This window comes from Macaca fascicularis, chromosome 8 (assembly GCF_037993035.2).
Source record: "Macaca fascicularis isolate 582-1 chromosome 8, T2T-MFA8v1.1".
Taxonomy (NCBI): Eukaryota; Metazoa; Chordata; class Mammalia; order Primates; family Cercopithecidae; genus Macaca; species Macaca fascicularis.
Window position 1 is genome coordinate 96,934,502 of NC_088382.1, and position 20,916 is coordinate 96,955,417.

General features: G+C 34.0%; 1 protein-coding gene across 2 annotated transcripts in view; it reads left to right on the forward strand.

Moving 5' to 3' along the window:
* Positions 1-20,916, forward strand: part of CNBD1 (cyclic nucleotide binding domain containing 1) — a 785,154-nt gene that overhangs the window by 328,163 nt on the left and 436,075 nt on the right. For both annotated transcript variants that reach the window (XM_065519430.1, XM_045398475.2), the window contains exon 5: positions 6,523-6,668. In XM_065519430.1, coding sequence (XP_065375502.1) covers positions 6,523-6,668 — 146 coding nt within the window. The remainder of the gene's footprint in view (positions 1-6,522; positions 6,669-20,916) is intronic.

The following is a 20,916-nucleotide window of genomic DNA, read 5'->3' on the forward strand; positions in this document are numbered from 1 at the left end:
AGGCCATTCTTGCGTTGCCATAAATAAATACCTGAGACTGGATAATTTATAAAGAAAAGGGGTTTAATTGGCTCACAGTTGTGCAGGCTTTACAGGAAGCCTGGTGCTGGCATCTGCTCAGCTGCTAGGGAAGCCTCAGAAAGGTTACAATCATCGTGGAAGATGAAAGGTCAATAGGCATGTCACAGGGTGAAAGCAGGAGCAAGCGAAAATGTAGTGGGGGGAGGTGCCACACACTCTTAAATGACCAGATCTCATGTGAACTCAGAAGGAAAGCTCACTTATCACTGAGAGCATGGCCCAAGCCATTTGTGAGGAATCCACGCCCAGGATCCAAACACCTCATGGGGATGACATTTCAACATGAGATTTGGGCAGGGACAAATATCCAAACTACATCAATGGCAATGGAGTCTCAACACATACAGAATGAGAGAAAGTGCCACAAAATTAAAAAGCGACAAACAGAGATTCTGGAATTGAAAAGTAAGTAACTAAAATTAAAAAACAAAACAAAACAAAACAAAACAAAAAAACTGCTAGTGGAGTTCAACAACAGATTTGAGCTGCCAAAAGGAAGATTCAGTAAGCTCGGAGATACATCTTCACTGATTATCTAGTCAGAAGAATAGAAAGAAAAACAATACAAAATGTGAATACAACCTCAGAGACCTGTGGGCTACCATCCACTGTACCAGCACAAAGATAAAGGGAATCCCAGAAGAATAGGAGAGAAAAAGAGCAGAGAATATTTAAAGAAAGAATGGCTCAAAACCTCCCAACCTGAGGGAAAATGTTAATCTACTCACAGAAGAAGTCAACGAACTCTGAGTAGTAGAAACACAAAAAGCTCCACACCTAAAAACATCACAGTCAGTGTTCAAATTAGAAGAAACAGAATACTGGAAGCAGTGAGAGAAAATAATTTATGCTGTGAAATGAATGCTCACAAAAATGGAATGAATTTTCATAACGTATTTGAAGTGCTAAAAGAAATAAATGAAATAGAGAATAAAAAATGAATACGAAAAAACAATTAGTTCTTTAGAAAGATCAACAAAGTAGAAAATTTTACCTAGGCTAACTAAGAAAAAACAAAGAGAAGACTCAAATGACTAAAATGATTAATGAAAGAGAGGACATCTCTACTGATACTGCAGAAATAAAAAAGATGATACAGGAATCCTGTCATAAACTGTATGCTAACAATGATGTAACTTAGAATTAAAGGAAACATTTCTAGAAATAAACAAATTGCCAAAATTGACTCAAGAATAAAAATGAACTCCAAAGTCACCTATAACAAAGACTAAATTGCTAGGTAAAGAACACTTCTCACAAAGCAAATGCCAGTCCTAGATGGTTTTACTGGTAATTTCTGCCAAACTCTTAAGGAACTAAAAACAATTCTTCACAAAATCTTTCAAAAAATAGAAAAGGGAGAAACACATCCCAACTTGTTCTATGAAGCTAGCCTGATACCAAAACCAAATAAAGGGATCACAAGAAAACAAAACTACAAACCAATGTCCCTTATGAATGTTGATGCAAATATTCTCAACAAAATAGTAGCAAACTAAATCCAGCAACATATAAAAAACATTCCATCAGGACCAAATTGCATTTATTCCAGTAATGCAAGATCACTCTAACATCTAATAATCAACAAATGTAATATACCATATTATTAGAAAAAAAAAAAAACCATGATTTTCTTTATTAGCATGAAAAAATTGACAAAATCCAACACCCATTCATGATGAAAAAAGTACTCAACATAATAAGAACAGAAGAGAACTTCTTTAATCTAATAAACAGCATCAGTGGAACTCACAGCTAACCTGAAGAAAGACTAAATGATTTCTCTCAAATATCAGGAAAATACAAAGATACCTACTCTGGCCACTTTTATATAACATTATAGTGAACATTCTAGTTAAGATAGTCATTCATGAGAAAGAAATAAAAGTCATCAGATTGGAAAAGAAAACTAAAACTATCTCTGTTTGCAAATGATATGATCTTGCATATAGAAAATCCGAAGGAATCTAGTGGATTCAATTTAAATAATAAATACATTCAGCAATGTTTCAGGATACAAGATCAATATACAAATATCAAATCTACACACCATCAATGAAAAATCCAAAAATGAAATGTAGAAAACAAAACCATTTAGAATACCCTCAAAGACCTAAAATACTTAGAAATGAATTTAAGAAAAAACGTGCAAGACTTGTACACTAATAAAACATTGTTGAAGGTAAAGATGGTCTAAGTAAATGAAAAGATATGTTCAGAGATTGAAAAACTTAATTAAAAAATTATTTATTTATTGTTTGAGATAGAGTCTCATTGTGTTGCCCAGGCTGTAGTGCAGTGACACAATCTTGGCTCACAGCAACCCCTGTCTCCCAGGTTCAAGCCATTCTCCTGCCTTAGCCTCCTGAGTAGCTGGGTTTACAGGAGCCTGCCACCACACCTAGCTAGCTTTTGTATTTTTAATAGAGAAGGGGAAAAAACTTAATATTGGTAACAGATATCCCACATAGTTTGTTTGACAGAAGTTCAGTGTTTAAAATACAAAATATACATCATCTTGAAAATGAAATAACAAATATATGTAGGCAAATATATAGGCCAAGAGAAGCTGCAATATGCAAACCCTGTAGCTGACAAGATAAAATTGAAGGAAAAAATTCAAAAGGAATAAAGACAGACTTTATGTACTGGTAAAAGCAATGATTGTTTTCATCAAATAACATCAGTTTAAAATACGTTAACACAGTGACTGAATTCTGGGGAGCAACAGATAAATCCATAATTGCAGTATTAACCCTAATACCTCAGAAATATATAGACCAAATTGATAGAAAACATATAATACAAGGAAAGATACAGAAGATTAGAATAATAACCAGTAATAAGTTATAATGTAGATCATGGTTAAAAACATTTTCAGGAACTCAGAAGAGCTGGAGAGAGAGAACGTGAAACAGCAAGTATCAGAATAGCTGATAAAACAAGCCCAAATGCAAGTAATAGTCAAGTCTTTAATCACTAACTGTGAAGGAATAAGCAAGAATCTCAAACTGGAGGTAGCACTGACCTCATGTTAAATCCACCGTGCCCCGTGAGCATATGCACCAATTACGGGTCAGGTAGATTATTACTAACGTAATGGCTATCTCACTGTTGAGGAAGCTCTGAGCAAAGACTTTTGCAGTTTTATAGACCTGAGGGTTGGGGTGATGTCTGGGGAAAGGTTAGAAGTGGAAAATGCCTGAGTGCTGAATGAGTCCGAATGCAGAAAAGTGTCTTCAAGATCCTCCAACAAGGAGAATTCCAAATGGAGGGCCTGGACTAGGAATGCAGATGAGCATGAGAGCATGGCTGGCCAGGGAGCCGAGTTCTTGAATGCAACTCCCTTCAGAGACTGCAGTGCACTGACCCTGAAGCCAGTCTGGTGTGGGGAGGGCAGCTTTCCCTCAGGAGGCCTGCCAGCTAAAGCCTTTATAATGGCTTGTGGTTGTTCCTGAAAAATCACAAAAAATTTTTGACCATGGGCTGAAACTCTTGAACATACAATTCAAGGCCAAACTGAACCCTGCCACTTAGTTCTGTCACTGACTAGACATGAGACCTTGAGCAAGTTATTTAACAATTCTATGCATGAGTTTTTCTATTTGTTGAATGGCAATACGCTTGGTAAAGGAAGTATACTGATATATTTTATCTACAGAAAGAATATCAGACACATAGTGTTATAAATTTGTTAGCACTTGTTTAGATGTATACATAGGCACAAACACACATGTATCCATGCATATATATATTATGAATATATCTGATGTACATATATATTATTATACATTTTTATTGTATATGTGTTTTTATATATACACTCTTACACAAACAAATGATTTCTGTACCCAACAAATGCACATATACATTCTTTCAGATTTAAATGAAATATTTACAAAATTTGGCCGTTTGATATGCTGCACTTCATCTCTGTGTCAGTTCACTTCCCATTGGCTAGAATTCAGTCACATGGTGACAACAGAATGATTTTGAAGTGCATTCTAGCTGTGTAACTAGAGATAGAAGGAACCCATTTTTGAACAGCTAGCATCTCTTCTGTAGTCTGCCTCTTTCTAGTTACCAACTACTATGCATACCTTTTTTCAACACATACATTTACTCTTTCACCAAAAGAAAAAATAGAAAGTTTCACTAGTTACGCGTTTCAAAGTCCAGAATTTTAGAGGACATACCCTCCTCCCCATCAAGAATGAGTATGTATATTTCTGGTCTGCTAACATAAAAACCAGAAATATGGTTATTTGTTGCTATCCTCTTACACGATACACAATAGCAGAGCCAGGAATAGGCTATTACAATAAAAACTCATACTAAGAAAAAGGGAAGAAATGGAAACATTATAGCCATTGATTGAGAGCAACACTGCTGTTTTGCTGGGCTAGTATTATAAAAACCTCCACCCTAACGGTACTGGAAGTTTTAAAAATTAGATCTTAGATCTGTTTTTTGGGAGGAACACCTGGCTCCACTATCTGGGAGGTTTTCTCTTATCTTTTGACCTGGTGGACAAATGTAAGAACACTGGAGATTATGTTCCCTTTGAAGGGTGAGGAGTGTGGCACAATTTCTTTTGGTTTGAGAGTTCAATAAGCCAAAACTGTTTTTAGAGCATAGTATTAGGTATTTCAGTGGTATAGATGCTTCAAAAACATAACAGAATTTTTATCTATTTGTTTTCAGTATCTTCTATGAGGCAGCAACCAAAGCCAAGGTTATGTTGTAGACGTTGTTTTTAAGTCGTTTATTATTTCTGTGCTTATTCCTTGTGCCCATCTCTCTCTTCATGGAGGCTACTTTAAGGCCTTCTAAAAAAGTAGGCTTGGATGAGGAGGCCAAACTTTTGATCAGACCTTTGCCATAGGGTTAAGCGCCTTTATTTACTGAGATGACTTTCAAGTCCTTTCTTGCTATATGGGATGAGGAAGTACTGGGCTTTTTATAACCATGTCCCACTTTTCTAGAGCCTCTCTATTCCCTTTCTTTTATACTTGAAAACTGATCAACCTGAATCAGTTAATAATATATTGCTACAAACAAGCAGCACTAAGCAAACAAAACACAATAACGTTCTGGCTCTTTCCAGCTACTTTCTATGAAGTAGCAAGTTTTCTAGGCACTTGATCTGCCTTATAAATTATTGCAGGCAACTAATAAATGTATTACCACTAAAATAAACAAAAAAAGAAAACCCTCTATCTTTACAGCCTGTGATAGTATTTCCTTGCCACCTCCTGTTTGGCTGCTAAGTCAATGGCACATATTTTAGGTTTCGGTTATGATATCATGCCATTTCTAATACGAATTATTTGTTATTGCATCTGAAGAACAAATTTGTAAATGACATTGTGTAGGGAGCCAGTTTTCTCAAAACTATTTCTCAAGACTGTATACTAAGCTAGTATTTTTAAACTTTTTTTTTGCTACAACCCAAAACAAAAAACACAATTTATATCATTCAATAAACAGATACAGACATAAACCTGTATGCATACACATGGATACCAGATGGGCCAACACTATGTCATATCTAAACTGGGACTATTACTGTCAAACCCATATGTGTGGTATGGGTATCTGAAATTCCCTTTATGAGGCTAAATTGATTTTTCACATGAATTTTTAAAAATTTGCTTGAAAACTGCTGAGTATTTTGTATTTTGGTATTTTTAGTAGAGACAGGGTTTCACCATGTTGGCCAGGATGGTCTTGATCTCCTGACCTCTTGATCCACCTGCCTCAGCCTCCCAAAGTGCTGGGATTACAGGCGTGAGCCACCATGCCCAGCTAACTGCTGAGTATTTTGAAATGGTATTTATGACAGCTAGGTTAGTCCTTTGAGACACTGGATTGATAGGAATTTTATATCCTGATTTAGTGTTACATTTATTAAAGAGTTTTAACGATTAAAAATAAATAATAAATACCATGTATTATATGATAATCATGTTTCATTTAAAAGTACATATGTATCTTTTCACTTATGATTTATCCCCTTTAGTGTTAAAGTATATTTCCATTTGATCTAACTTTAATAGTACTTAAAAGAATTAAGAATAAACAGTGAAAACAACATTAATCTTTTTAATATCTGAAAGAGGTCTTTATTATTATAATAATAACTACTGATAAGAGATGCAACTTTACAATTGGAGTACTGAGTTTTCTTTTTAAAAAAGAATGATAAAGGCATTGTGTAATTTCCTAAAGTTTAAAGTACTGTGAAAGTGCATCTTAATGTTGGAAGGGTAACAAATCCTGAAGTTGATTAGTAAGACAAAATATAATAGCATCACAGTTCTTTTTTAAAAACCCCTAACTACAAAGAAAATACAAATTTGGAAATTTAAAAAATAAGAATCTGTTTGTTTCTTTGCATTTCTGCCATACTCTCTGAATTTGTAATTTTTTTTTTTTGAGGCCCATTCACAGGACGCCATATGAACATAAAACTGTGTGGAAGTACCTGAAAACAATTCCAAATTTAACCTCTCAGCTAAATGATAAGCATCTGAAAACACTTAGTAAGACCGTCTTTTCCGAAACCTGGTTGAAAGGCAGCACAGGTAATAGACTAATGTGGGAAAAATTTGGCGAGATAAAATGCAGGCCACTATTTTGAGTTCTTTATCATTATTATGCTTAAAATTTCACTTGACAATTTCAGTTGACGTGGTAAAAATATACTATTTGGGTGTATTTCATTTGTAAGTTTATAAGTAGTGAAATGAATAACATCTCACATTTTAGTACTTAGAGTTTAAGATATACACTAGTGTTTCTCTGCCTGGAGAATGAATCAGAATTACTCAGTGATCACATTGAGACCCATATTGTTAGGTTTAAACATCAGAATTTCTGGTTCAGTAGGTATAGGATGAGGCCTCAATTTCATTTATAATACCTCAGGTAATGCCACTAGTGCAGGCACCACACTTTTGGAACCAATATCTGAGATACACATTTAGTAACAATATAGTGTTGATTTTCATAGGTGAGACAGCAGACAGTCAATATGATGATTTGACTGAGTCAGGTACTAATCCAGATATAGGGAAAAAAGCCTCTCTGGATAGATTTTCATTTCCCAATTTTAGTTTTTGGTCCCTTCACGAAGGACTTAGTGGATATATTAATAGACTTGTTATATTTTAATTATGGGGGTAGGCATATAATTTAATACATTCTTTGTGTCAGAAGCATCCCTTTTTGTTCCTCAGAAAAACAAATGAAGGAAGATATTGCTATTATTATTCTCCACAGATGAGGACCCCTGAGGCACAACACAAATATCACACAGAGTATTATTGCTTAGAATCGAGTTTCAAACACACTTCAACCAATTCTAAACTTGTTCTCTGTGTATTATGTCACTGTTAGTAACAACAGTGTTGATAAACAGTGTTGATAAACAAACTGGTTTATCAAGATCATGACATTTAAAACCTAACTGGAATTTTAAAGAATATATGTCTATTGAAATAATTTACATATTTCCAGCATTTTCCCTCAATGATCTTCTCTCATAATTAGTTCTATTTAATCTGTGATCAAGCAATGAAAAATAAATCAAAGGAATTTTAAAGGGGATGAAATAATTTTGAAAGGGAATAAAGGACAAACATTCAACATCACTTTGCCATTAGATTGAGGATAGTAATTAAAAATTAATTTGTTTTATAAATCACTGAAAACATATTTATAATGGTAAAAAATATGGGAACAACCTAAATGTCCTTGAATAGAAGATTGGCTACACATATTTTGATATATCTATTCTATAGAATTCTAAACAGTGATTAAAAAGAATAAGCTAGATTTATATATATTGCTATAGAAACATTAAAGACAGTAAATAGAATAATTGCAAATTATATTAACACATTTATGAAAAAGTCTAAATTTATACACACACACATATATACATATATCTTTTTTAAACTATACAAGTGGGTCCAGAAGGACATTCCAAAAATACATATTTTTAAAAATTGTTGCCTTAGTAGAGGGGAGTGAAATTGAGGGGTGATAAAGGGCTAAAATTAACTTTCTCCTACATATATTTGAGTTCGTTTTATTCTCTCACAGTAAATGTTCATTTGTTAATATTTGTAATTATACATTTTTTTCAAACATTTTCTAAAATTAAAATTAGAAACGTTTAATTCTGATGGCACCTTAACTCAGGTGATTGATGATTAAAATATGAATTTTCAATCTTTCACAAGTGTCAGGCATTCCAACTTGCATTTCAATAGGGTGTACTTTCAACACTTAAAAATTAGGAGTCTCTGTGTTTACACCTACCTGTGTCAAAATCCCTCTCAAGTTTTTAAAGCATTTAGTTCCGACAGCTCAGATCTGTTTCACTACCAAAGAAGTCAACTCATTAAATATCTGCCCTTTGTAGATTTCTTTGTTCATCCAATTTAATAAAAAGGCCCAACTAGGTGTCTGTCTCTCTCCTTTTTCTTTATTCATGTTTGTGTTTCCCTCCCTCTGCTGTTATTTAAACTATTCCCTCTAGTAGCCCCTCATCACCAGGCTGCTGACTTTCACTCTGCTACTGGGGCTTCCATTTCTCTGGTGCAATTCCACACAGCTGTTTGTACCTTCTGGTCTCTTTTCTGGCCACTAGTTCTTAAAGCCTCATTAAGAAAGCTTCCTAAACTTACCATTATTCACTAAACCTCTTGCTTATTCAGTTTTTATAAACAATCAAACAGTAACAGGAAAACAATATTATACTTCTAAGTAGTGAATAAAACACATTATGTGTCTCTAAGTTAAAATGCTACAAAAACATGATTACTATATTATTATTTACTGACTATATTAATATTACTATATATGAGTACTTATATTAAAATTACTGTATGTAATATATTTTACAGATAGTCATCTCTCCATATACATGTGTAGGTAGATATAGTTTACTGAAGTCAAATGGAAGAATGTTTCATTAGATTACATTTTTATGGCCTGAACTAGGGACATTTTTATGATTGATAACCTAAAGCTCATGAAAACTAAAAGAACTGCTTGTTTAGTTACAACCTGTAACAATATCCCAGATCAAACTTTTATTATCTAGCTTTGTTAATATTAAAACACATTTCTATAAAATATGTTTTTCTCTTTTATATCTATGTCACCTTTACTGTTTTCTTTGTGTAGTCCTTTGTCTTATAGTATTATTTCCCTTCTATTTCTTTCATTTTATTTCATTCTGAACCCACTTTGGTGAGGTTGTATCTCAAAAACTCCAAAAGTCCTCATTTTCATTAAATTTTATATTTATTTTTAATGCTGAAAATATTTTTATGTTACTAAACTTCTAACATTTCTTTAACCTGCATATATTTTATTTTCTGTTGTGGTTTATATTTTATTTAACAACTAAAAATATGGTAGCTAAATCTCATGAAATATGTAGTGGGCGTCTTTTCTAGACATAAATTAACCATAATTCAAATAATTTATTCTTATAATAGAAGAAATAAAATCTTTAGCTGAGATTTAGTATAAATCTAGTCTTTATGTAGACTGATCAAGAAAAAAAGGAGATCCAAGAGAAACCCAGGAAAGGAAGGCTTCACTGCTGAATTTTACCAAACATTTTAAAAAGAATTAATATCGATTATTCTTACATTCTTCCAAAAATTGAATAGGAGGGTATACTCCCAGACTAATTTTATGAGGCCAACATTACCCTGACACTAAAGGCAGACAAGATAAATGAATTCAGTAAAATTGCAGGATACAAAATCAACATACAAAAATTAGTAGTGTTTCTCTAGTAATAAAATATTCAAAGAGGAAAATAAGCAAACAATTCCATTTACCAATAACAACAAAAAATCTAACCAAGGAAGTGAAAGACCTGCAAACTGTAAAGTAGAAAATATTGATAAAAGAAATTGAGAAAAATAGTAATAAATAGAAAGCTGTCCTTTCTATGCTCATGGGTTGAAAAAATTAATATTGTTAAAATGCTCATACTATTCAAAGCGATCTATAGATTCAATGCATTCCCTATCAAAATTTCATGACATTTTTCACAGAAATAGAAAAACAATTCTTAAATTCATATGGAACCACAAAAAAACCCAAATGGCCAAAACAATTTTGAGCAAAAAGAACAAAGCTAGAGGCATCACACTCTCTGATTTCAAAATACATTGAAAAGTGATTATAATAAAAACGCAAGGCAATGGCATAAAAACAAATATGTTGATATGGTAAGGCTTTGTGTCCCCATCCAAATCTTATCTTGAATTGTATTGCCCATAATCCCCCCAAAACCCACATGCTCAGGGAGAAACCAAGTGGAGGTAGTTGAATCATGAGGGCAGTCACTCCCATGCAGTTCTCATGATACTGAGTGAGTTCTCATAGGATCTGATGGTTTTATAAGGCACTGTTCCCACTTTGCTTGATTTTTGACAAAGGTGCTAAAAACACTCAGTGGAGAAAGGACAGTCTCTTTAATAAGTGGTGTAGGAGATAAATGGTGTTTGAATTTATAAGTGATGACTTACAGTATCTGTAGAAGAAATTTCTAAGCAACAAAGTGATCAAGATATGGCCTGGCTATTTCTTACAACCTCGCTAGACTTCAGATTTGCTTGAGGCCTGCAGCCTCTTTCTTTTGGTCAATTTCTCCCTTTTGGAATGGGAATGTTTTTCCAATGCCTTTTTCCCCATTGTATCTTGGAAGTAAATAGTATGTTTTGATTTTATAGGCTCATAGGTGGGAGGAATATGGATTCAAACTCAGATAAGACCTTGGACTTGGGACTTTTGAGTTAATGCTGGAGCAAGTTAAGACTTTTGGGAATTATTGAGATGGGATAATTGTATTTTAGAATGTGAGAAGGATATGAGATTTGGGGGCCAGGGGCAGAATGATATAATTTGGACATCCCCTCCAAATCTCATGTTGAGATATAATTCCTAGTGTTGGAGATGTGGCCTGGTGCAAGGTTTCTGGTTCTTGGGGGTGGATCCCTTGTAACTTGGTACTGTCCTTATGATAGTGAGTGAATTCTCACAAGATCTGGTTGTTTAAATGTGTATGACACCCTCCCTTATTCTCTCTCCTGCTCCTTCTCTCTCCATGTGATACGTCTGCTTCCATTTTACCTTCTACTATGAGTAAAAGCTCCTTGAGGCTTTCCCTGAAGCTGAGAGGATGCCAGCACCCACCATGCTCATGCAGCCTTTTTTTTTTTTTTTTTTTTGAGACAGAGTCTCGCTCTGTCGCCCAGGCTGGAGTGGTGCAGTGGCACGATCTCGGCTCACTGCAAGCTCCGCCTCCCGGGTTCCCGCCATTTTCCTGCCTCAGCCTCCCTAGTAGCTGGGACTACAGGTGCCCGCCACCTCGCCCGGCTAATTTTTTTCTATTTTTTTAGTAGAGACGGGGTTTCACCGTGTTAGCCAGGATGCTCTTGATCTCCTGACCTCATGATCCACCCGTCTCGGCCTCCCAAAGTGCTGGGATTACAGGCTTGAGCCACCGCGCCCGGCCTAAACATCTTTTCTTTACAAATGACCCAGTATCATGTGTTTCTTTATAGCAATGCATGAATGACCTAACACATGCTGTATTATAGAAACTCATAACTTAGATATAATGAACAAGTTCAGATACAAGCTATCATAGTTGACTCAAAAGAAGGATAACTTGAAGGATAACTAAAATAATGTATTAAATTGGTAATTTAAATTATTCTCACAAAGAAAATCCCTGACCCACATGGATTCATAATGAAGTCTGTCAAGTATTTAAAGGAGACTCTATAGCACACGTATTGAACAGTTAAGAATAAAAGTTAATTTATAAAAATGCAATTAAGAAATTCAATTCAATTTGCCAATAACATCAAAAATATAACCTGCTTAGGAATAAATTTTATAAATGAAGTGCAAGACTTGTACATTGAAAAGTATAAAACTGTTGAAATAAATTAGTAAATAAATAGAAGGTAATTCAATGTTCATAGATCTACATAATTAATATTGATAAGATAACAATACTATTTATATTGATCTATAGATTCAACACAATCCCTAACAAAATACCAATTGCCTTTTTTTTTTTGCAGAAATTAATAAGCTGATCTTAAAATTCATATAGAAATTTAGGGGATGCAAAACAGTCAAAACTTTTTTGAAAACAAATGATAAAGTTGAAGGACTCACACTTCTCTATTTCAAAACTACTACAAACCTATAGTAACATAACAGTGTGATATTGGCATAGATATATATAGAGAGAGATAGATCAATGGAACAGACTGAGTCCAGAAATAATGTTTTAACTTGATGGTCTATTGGTTTTAGACAAGGTTGCCAAGATGGAAAGAAAACTCTTTTCAACAAATTATGCTTGAGGAACTAAGATGCTAGATAATGAAGATAGACCATACACACTTATTTACTTACACCATACACAAATATTTACCAAACGTGAATCGAGAATATAAATGTAATAATTAAAACTATAAAACTTTTAGAAGAAAAGAATCTTCATTATCACAGGTTAAGCCATGTGTTTTTACACATAACACTGACAGTACAAGACACAAAGAAAATATTGAATAATTTGGACCTTATAAAAATTAAAATATTTTGAGCTTCAAAGAATAGAATCAACAAGGTAAAAATGCAGCCCTTGAAATGGAACACAGTACTTGCAAATCATATATCTAATAAGGGTCTCATGTCCAGAATGTGAAGAACTTGTAAACCTCAATAACAAGAAGACAATTAACCGAATTTAAAAATGAGTATATTAGCTGAATAGATACATTTTCAGAGAAGATATAGCCAATAAGCATGTGAAAATGTCCAATGTTATTGTCATTAAGCAATTCCAAATAAAAACCACAATGGCATACTACTCCATCTCCACTATCATGATTAAAATATAAAAGAAAGTATTAAGTGTTGGTATGGATGTAGAGAAGTTGAAGCTCATACATTTCTCTTGGGATTGTAAGATGAAGCCACTTTGTAAAACAGTTTGGCAGTTCCTCAAATATTAACCATAATGTTACATTTGCCCCGTGTAGTAGTTTGTTCTCACGTTGCTAATAAAGACATACCTGAGACTGGATAATTTATAAAGGAAAGAAGTTTAATGGACTCACAGTTCCACAGGGTCAGGGAAGCCTCAAAATCATGGCAGAGGGTGAAGGGGAAGCAAGACACATCTTACATAGTGGCAGACAAGAGACGATGAGAGCCAAGTGAAAGGGGAAACCCCTTATGAAACCATCAGATCTCATGAGACTTATTCACTACCATGCAATAGTATGGAGGAAACTGCCCCACGATTCAATTATCTCACACTGGCTCCCTCCTATAGCACATAGGAATTATGGGAGCTACAGTTCAAGACGTGATATAGGTGGGGACACAGCCAAACCATTTCACTTCTGGCCCCTCCCAAATCTCATGTCCTCACTTTTCAAAACCAATCATGTCTTCCCAACTATCTCCCAAAGTCTTAATTCATTTTAGCATTAACTCAAAAGTCCACAGTCCAAAGTCTAATCTGAGACAAGGCAAGTCCCATCTACTTGTGAGCCTGTAAAATCAAAAGCAAATTCCTTACTTACTAGATACAATCAGGGTACAGGCATTGGGTAAATACAGCTGTTCCAAATGGGAGAAATTGGCCAAAACCAAGGCGCTAAAGGCCCCATGCAAGTCCAAAATGCAGCTGGGCAGTCAAATCTTAAAGCTTCAAAATGATCTCCTTTAACTCCATGTCTCACATCCAGGTCACACTGATACAAGAGATGGGTTCCCATATGTTGGGCGGCTCCACCCCTGTGGCTTTGCAGGATATAGCCTCACTCCCAGCTACTTTCATGGGCTAGTGCTGAGGGTCTGCAGTTGTTCTTTTCTATCACATCATCAGGCTGCAAATTTTTTGAATTGTTACACTGTTTTCCTTTTAAAACTGAATGCTTTTAACAGCACCCAAGTCACCTCTTGAATGCTTTGCTGATACCCTAAATCATCTTCCTCAAGTTCAAAGTTCCACAGTCCTCTAGGGCAGGGGCAAAATGCTACCAGTCTCTTTGCTAAAACATAGCAGCAGTCACCTTTTCTCCAGTTCCCAACAAGTTCTTTATCTCCATCTGAGACCACCTTAGCCTGGATTTTACTGTCCATATCACTCTGAACATTTTGGTCAAAGCCATTCAACTAGTCTCTAGGAAGTTCCAAACTTTTCCACATTTTCCTGTCTTCTTCTGAGCCCTCCAAACTGTTCTAACCTCTGCCTGTTACCCAGTTTCCAAATCATTTCCACATTTTTGGGTATGTTTACAGCAGCACCTCACTCTACCAGTATCAATTGACCTTATTAGCCTGTTTTCAAGCTGCTAATAAAGACATGATTGAGACTGGGTAATTTATAAAAGAAAGAGATTTAATAAACTTACAGTTCCGTGTGACTAGGGAGGCCTCACAATCATGGCAGAGGGCAAGGGGGAAGCAAGACACATCATACATGACAGCGGGCAAGAGAGAATGAGAGCCAAGAGAAAGTGGAAACCCCTTCCAAAACCATCAGCTCTTGAGAGACTTATTCACTACCCCAAGAACAGTATGGGGGAAACTGCCCCCATGATTCAGTTGTCTCCCACCAGGTCCCTCCCACAACATGTGGGAATTATGGGAGCTACAATTCAAGATGAGATTTGGGTGAGGACACAGTTAAACCATATCACCCCAGAATTCCACTCCTAAATACACACCTAAGAAATGAAAATGTACATTAATGCAAAACTTATATACAAATGTTTATAGCAGTATTATTCACAGTAGCCATAATGTGGAAAAAGACCGAATTTCCATCAATGAGTGAAGGAACTTTTAAAAAGTATGTACATATCATTATAATAGAAAACTTTTTGGTGAAAAAAGTGGTGAAGTACTGATATATGTCACAATTTGTGTAAACCTTGAAACCATTATGATAAATAAAAGAAGCCAGTCACAAAAGGCCACATGTTTATGATTGCTTTTATATGAAATCTCCAGAATAGGCCAATTCATCTGGACATCAAGTAACATAATGGTTGCCACCTTTGGGACGTGGGGTAAGGGACATTATTGCTGATGCGTAAGAGTTTCTTTTGGGAATAATAAAAATATTCTAATATTAGATTGTGATGAGATTCAACATATCTTTACATATACTAAAAATCAACAGAATTGTACATTTTAAAAGGGTGAATTTCATTGAATTGCATCTTAATAAGCCTTTTTAAAAATTGAGGTAAAATTCATATAATGGGAATCTTTTAGAGTGTACAACTCAGTGACATTTAACACATTCAAAATATTTTGGAACCATCACAGCATCCAGTTCCCCCAAATTTCTACCATCCCAAAATGGAACCCCTTGCCCATTAAGCAATCACTCACCATTCCCCTAGACCCTGGTAGCCACTAGCCTGTTCTCTGTTTCTATGGTTTTATTTATTCTGAACATTTTGTATGAATGGAATCATACAATATGTGACCTTTTGTGTTGAGTTCTTTTACTTAACGTAGTGTTTTCATGGTTTATCTGCATTGCATTATGTACTTCATTGTACCTCATAAGCTGTTAATTGTTCCTTTAATAGCTGAATAATATTCTCTTATGTAAGCTATTTTTAAAAATGCTTTCAAAAACTCAATTGGAGTCCAATGGACACCACTAATGCAAGCCAGCTCCTAGAGATCTCTGTGACTGAAGTCAATTTCTTTTAATAAATTTGTTTAATATGAAAAGAGAAATACAAAAGATATTTTAAAAGTCCACTAGCAATGGGTTAGCTGAGACAAACCCTTTTATGAATTGATTTAAACAAAGTTAAGTAAAATGAAAAATTAGCATATCAGAGATATCAGTATGCCACCATTGAATATATCATACACGTACACTAAACTACTTCAGAAATATGATTTACCTGTGTTTTCCCACTCCCTTCAGAAAGCACCTTTGCATAATATACTGTGTGGAATTCTGTCATATGAGAAATCAATTTATTTCTTATAGATTTTCTATAATCTCTTATATTAGAGTAACAGTATTTTATGATGTATACATTCCTTTTATTACCATTACTCCTTTGATAGACAGTCCTCTCAGCTGTGCAGGACAGAGCTCACTGTCCTTTTCTTATGTTTGAGGACTCCAAGTTTCAAAATCTTACTAGTTCTACATAGTGAAGGGTAGGACCAAGCCTTTTGAGTCTGGGTCTTCTGAAGCCAACCTTCAGCTTTATTTTACCCTTTTCCATGAATAACATTTTCCAATGAATAAAATTAAACTACAATGTCAAGGAACCATGTTTATTAACATGCATCATCAAACAGCCTTCACTAGAATAATACGTGATGTTAATTGATACAGGTTTTGATAGGTAATCTAAAATATCTTTGCTGAAATGCTGGTTTATGGAAATCAGTGCTATTACTTTTATGATCTTTTCTACTGTGAGAACAGTCTTGCATGGTGATGCTAATTCTCTCCCTGTTATCTGTTATCAGTAGAATGGCTCTTGATGTAATATGTCCTTTTTATGGCACTGGTCTGAATTTAATGTTCAATGTATATTTTAATCTTTTAAATATCTGCAAAATATACTCTTTTTATAAAAGTGGAACCAATAAGAGAGTTAAGATGATTTTTTAATGACAAAGGAAAATAATAAATATGTGTTTATTTTAAAACTTAAAATAGAGCATTGAAAAATGTGACTTATATGGCACATTATAAATAGACCAAAAGTCAAAAGAAGATGTAAAATAAACTAATAAGATGTATTGGCTAAAAATCTTGTATTTTATGGGAAAATGAATCAAATCATCACTCAGTTTTACACCCATAAGGTGATACAGTTTTATCCCCATGAAATTGGAGATTTAGTAAAATTGATACATTTAGGATTAAACTGTGGTATGACTTAATATTACAATCACAGCGAAGATTTCAGAAAAATATTTTGAGTACATTTATTATGTACTTCAATCAAAATCTAAGCTAGACAACAAACATGGAAGAAATAAGATTGCATAAAATTTGTTGGTGTATTTTAAGGCAGATATTTTTTAACAAGTTTTTTTTTCTAAGTAGCCACAGGGACTGTTAAATGTTAATGTCTGAAGTAAGTTAAAATAACCTTTTCACTGGAGAGAACAAAAGGTTTGACTTTAATAGTCAATGATTCATATTTATTATCAGAAAGAATGACTGAAGTAACCAACAATTTGAAACCTCATATTATTGTTTATGTAGATTATTATAAAGATTAACTGGCTTATACTAGAAATCTTGAAAAGCCAATTCATCTGGTTATCCAGGTATATATTTTATTTTTTATTTTATTTTATTTTATTTTATTTTTTGAGACGGAGTTTTGCTCTGTAGCCCGGGCTGGAGTGCAGTGGCCAGATCTCAGCTCACTGCAAGCTCCGCCTCCCGGGTTCCCGCCATTCTCCTGCCTCAGCCTCCGGAGTAGCTGGGACTACAGGCGCCCGCCACCTCGCCCGGCTAGTTTTTTGTATTTTTAGTAGAGACGGGGTTTCACCGTGTTAGCCAGGATGGTCTCGATCTCCTGACCTCGTGATCCACCCGTCTCGGCCTCCCAAAGTGCTGGGATTACAGGCTTGAGCCACTGCGCCCGGCCCCAGGTATATATTTTAAAATCAGTAAAAAGTGCAGAAACTACCTGGACTTTATGTGTCTTAAGAATTGATATTTAAAAAAAAAATTTAAAGACCGCTCTGAGATTTTTGTTTGTTTTAGTAGAAGGGCTTTTCATAGCAAATTTTAAAAGCTTAATGGTATACAACTTGGAGCCAGAAAAAACACCTTCTTTTGGTGTTGTAAGTGCTTCGATTTATTTTCAGAGGTAAAAAATTCTTAGCTCTTCCACCCGAATACCTATGAGTGTAAGAACCATAATGCTTTTTTCAGGCATATGGGGACTTCTTAAACATCCCAAAGCTGTTTGTTCCTCCCCGCTCCTAGCAGGGCTAACTCTAACACACACATGCTCTTGATCTGAAACATAACTTAATCTGCAGTGGTCAGACATAATAGTTACTCAAAAAATAATTGATACATGAATCTATGCATTAACTAGTATTGGAAGTAATTTCCAACAATGTAACCTTTAATACACAGTACTGATCTAAAGTTCGTTCAAGAACAATGTATTTATTGCTAGATGATAATCTGAAATAGATGTAGTTCTTGCATTCTTCCAGATAAACTAATGATTATCATTCAATTATAATGCTGAATTCTAAGGCCATATATCAAGGTGCCATTCTTTTGATCTTCCCATGTAAAAGTGATTTTTAAATTCTTAGAAATAGTCTATTATGCTTGGTAAAGGGTATTCTATTAATTAGTTTTGTGAAAATCCTAGTTATGTTTATATTAAAGTGTAAACTTTTGGGAGAAATATATTCAATATTATTGAGCCTTTTTGTAGTTACTAAATCCTGTAACTGATATATTTCCTCCCTTTAAAAACTGTTTGATTTAAAATATATATGACATTGTTTTGATAAATGATTTTTGATAAAATGGAGCTGAAATTGTCCCTGTATCCAGTATTACCTCTTTGCAAAGATATAGAATTTCACACAATATATTTTGTAATTTAATGTTATTCTTGTCTTTATCAGTTTTTCCTATAATATTTATCTTCATTATATTTCATTAATTTTTTGAACAATATTGTCTGTATTTTTGAATGCTCACAAAATAAATCCTTTTAGATAACAAATGAGATCCTTCACTGAAAAAATTCAAAGGCTTTGATTTTATGTATTATTACGCATAATAAGAAACTGTTTTCCTTCTCTGGAAATTTTTAATATAAATGTAAAATATTTGAAGAAATTATAAAAAATAAATAAATTTGTATATATTTTTGAATCTGACTTCAAAATCATACACGAGGCTTAGATATACATGTGTCATTTGATAACTGTCTTAAGTAAATATAAATAAAAAAGCATTTTCATTATTACTTCAACTATAAAAACACAAATTCAGTAAGTACTTCAAATCTTGGAAGAATAACTTGAAAACTACAATAAGTATTGCAAAAGGTGAGGATGAATGTGACTGAACTTGAAGAAACTGTGGGACATAAATGAAAACAGATTCTTCTCAGCACATAGGTCCTCTACATGTGGACATGATTACACAGAGATGTGTAAAGTCTTAGTGATATCAGTGTGGTCTTGAAATACTTAAATACCCTTCAAGACAAATTATACCTTCAACTTAACCACAAATCAATGAATACATCCTATGATAGGATGTCTAAAGACCATATATATGTATATATAGCCAGAATATATATGCATATATATAGCCAGAATACTCCTATAGTAACTCTTAAGTACACAGTGATGGTCAGCAAGTGATAAAATACTAAATACTGACTTGGAGCTTAGCCGAACAGTTGGATGGACAAGTCATGAACAACTGAAATTCATAATCATATTAAATAAGAAACACAGTTTCAAAACTGTTCAATATTTATTATTCATGCTTACTGTTTGGAATCAGGCATATCTACATTCGTTTTGAACCAAACAATGTTAAAATAGTCACATGCTTATACAATTACTTACAGGAATAACAAGAGTTAACTATATTTTAGGTACCTTCATATACTTCTTTAATATTTTGACTAACTAGTACCTTAATAGATGTCCATTCACTAGGTCATATATTTTACAAGTCTAAAAAATTCATATTATTATCCTAAAAACAACAGGCAATAAAAAGGTTTAATTATCATAAATTCCTATAAACTTTGGGAATAAACTTTTAAAGTTAAGCTCAACATTCACCTAATTGAACTGCTAATATTTCTGTAAACACCACTTTTTTTTGGTCATACAGATATGTTATACTTGATCAATCTTTTTAAAAAGGTAGTACATATTTTCCTATCATGAATACTGTGGTCCTGAATATATATTTACAGTAACTTTTACTTGCATTTTGGATTATTTATTTGTGACAGATTTCTAAAGTTAAAAGTAGTGAATAAAAATGTGGGAATATTTTAATATCTCTTGATACTTGTCTACAAATGATAGGAAATGTATCATCCCACTGTTAACATGAGAATGTTAACATGTTAACATGAGAATGCCATTATTGCTGCATTATAAATTTTAAGGCTTTGGTAATTCAAATGTTGAAAATCACCCTCTCCCTATATTTGAGAGTCACTGCTGGCTCTGACTGTCCCTGCCAAGCAGGCTGCCCCTTTTCTTTCTCTGTCCTTATTTTTGGTGTTTCCTGCCACTTTTCTCTTGAACTCCAGTGTTCTCTCTTGGATAATGTATTTGAGGTATGGTTTTCTGATACATTATTTTTGTTCTCATAAGTGGATAAGGTATCTATGAGATGCCTCTAGTCAGTCATTTTGAACCAGTCATACCTCATTTTAAAAATTAGTATTCCTTTTATTCTAATTGAACACTCTGTAATTGGTTATTTAAAAGATAATTCCAATTTTAAGTGCTCTCCTAAGTATGTCCTAGCCTGCTTTTAAGTGAATTCTTTAAGATACTTTTTCCTGTACTCTGCTTCTGGCAAACTGGGTAATTCACTGTTCTTTATCAACCTTCCCAGCTTGACTGAAGACCATGAAGTACTCCATATTACCTGCTTCTGTGTCTTGTTCATTTGATTTCCTATTATACAAATATTTTTCCTTCCATTGTCTGTCAATCAAAATTGTATCTACATTTCAAGATCCATCA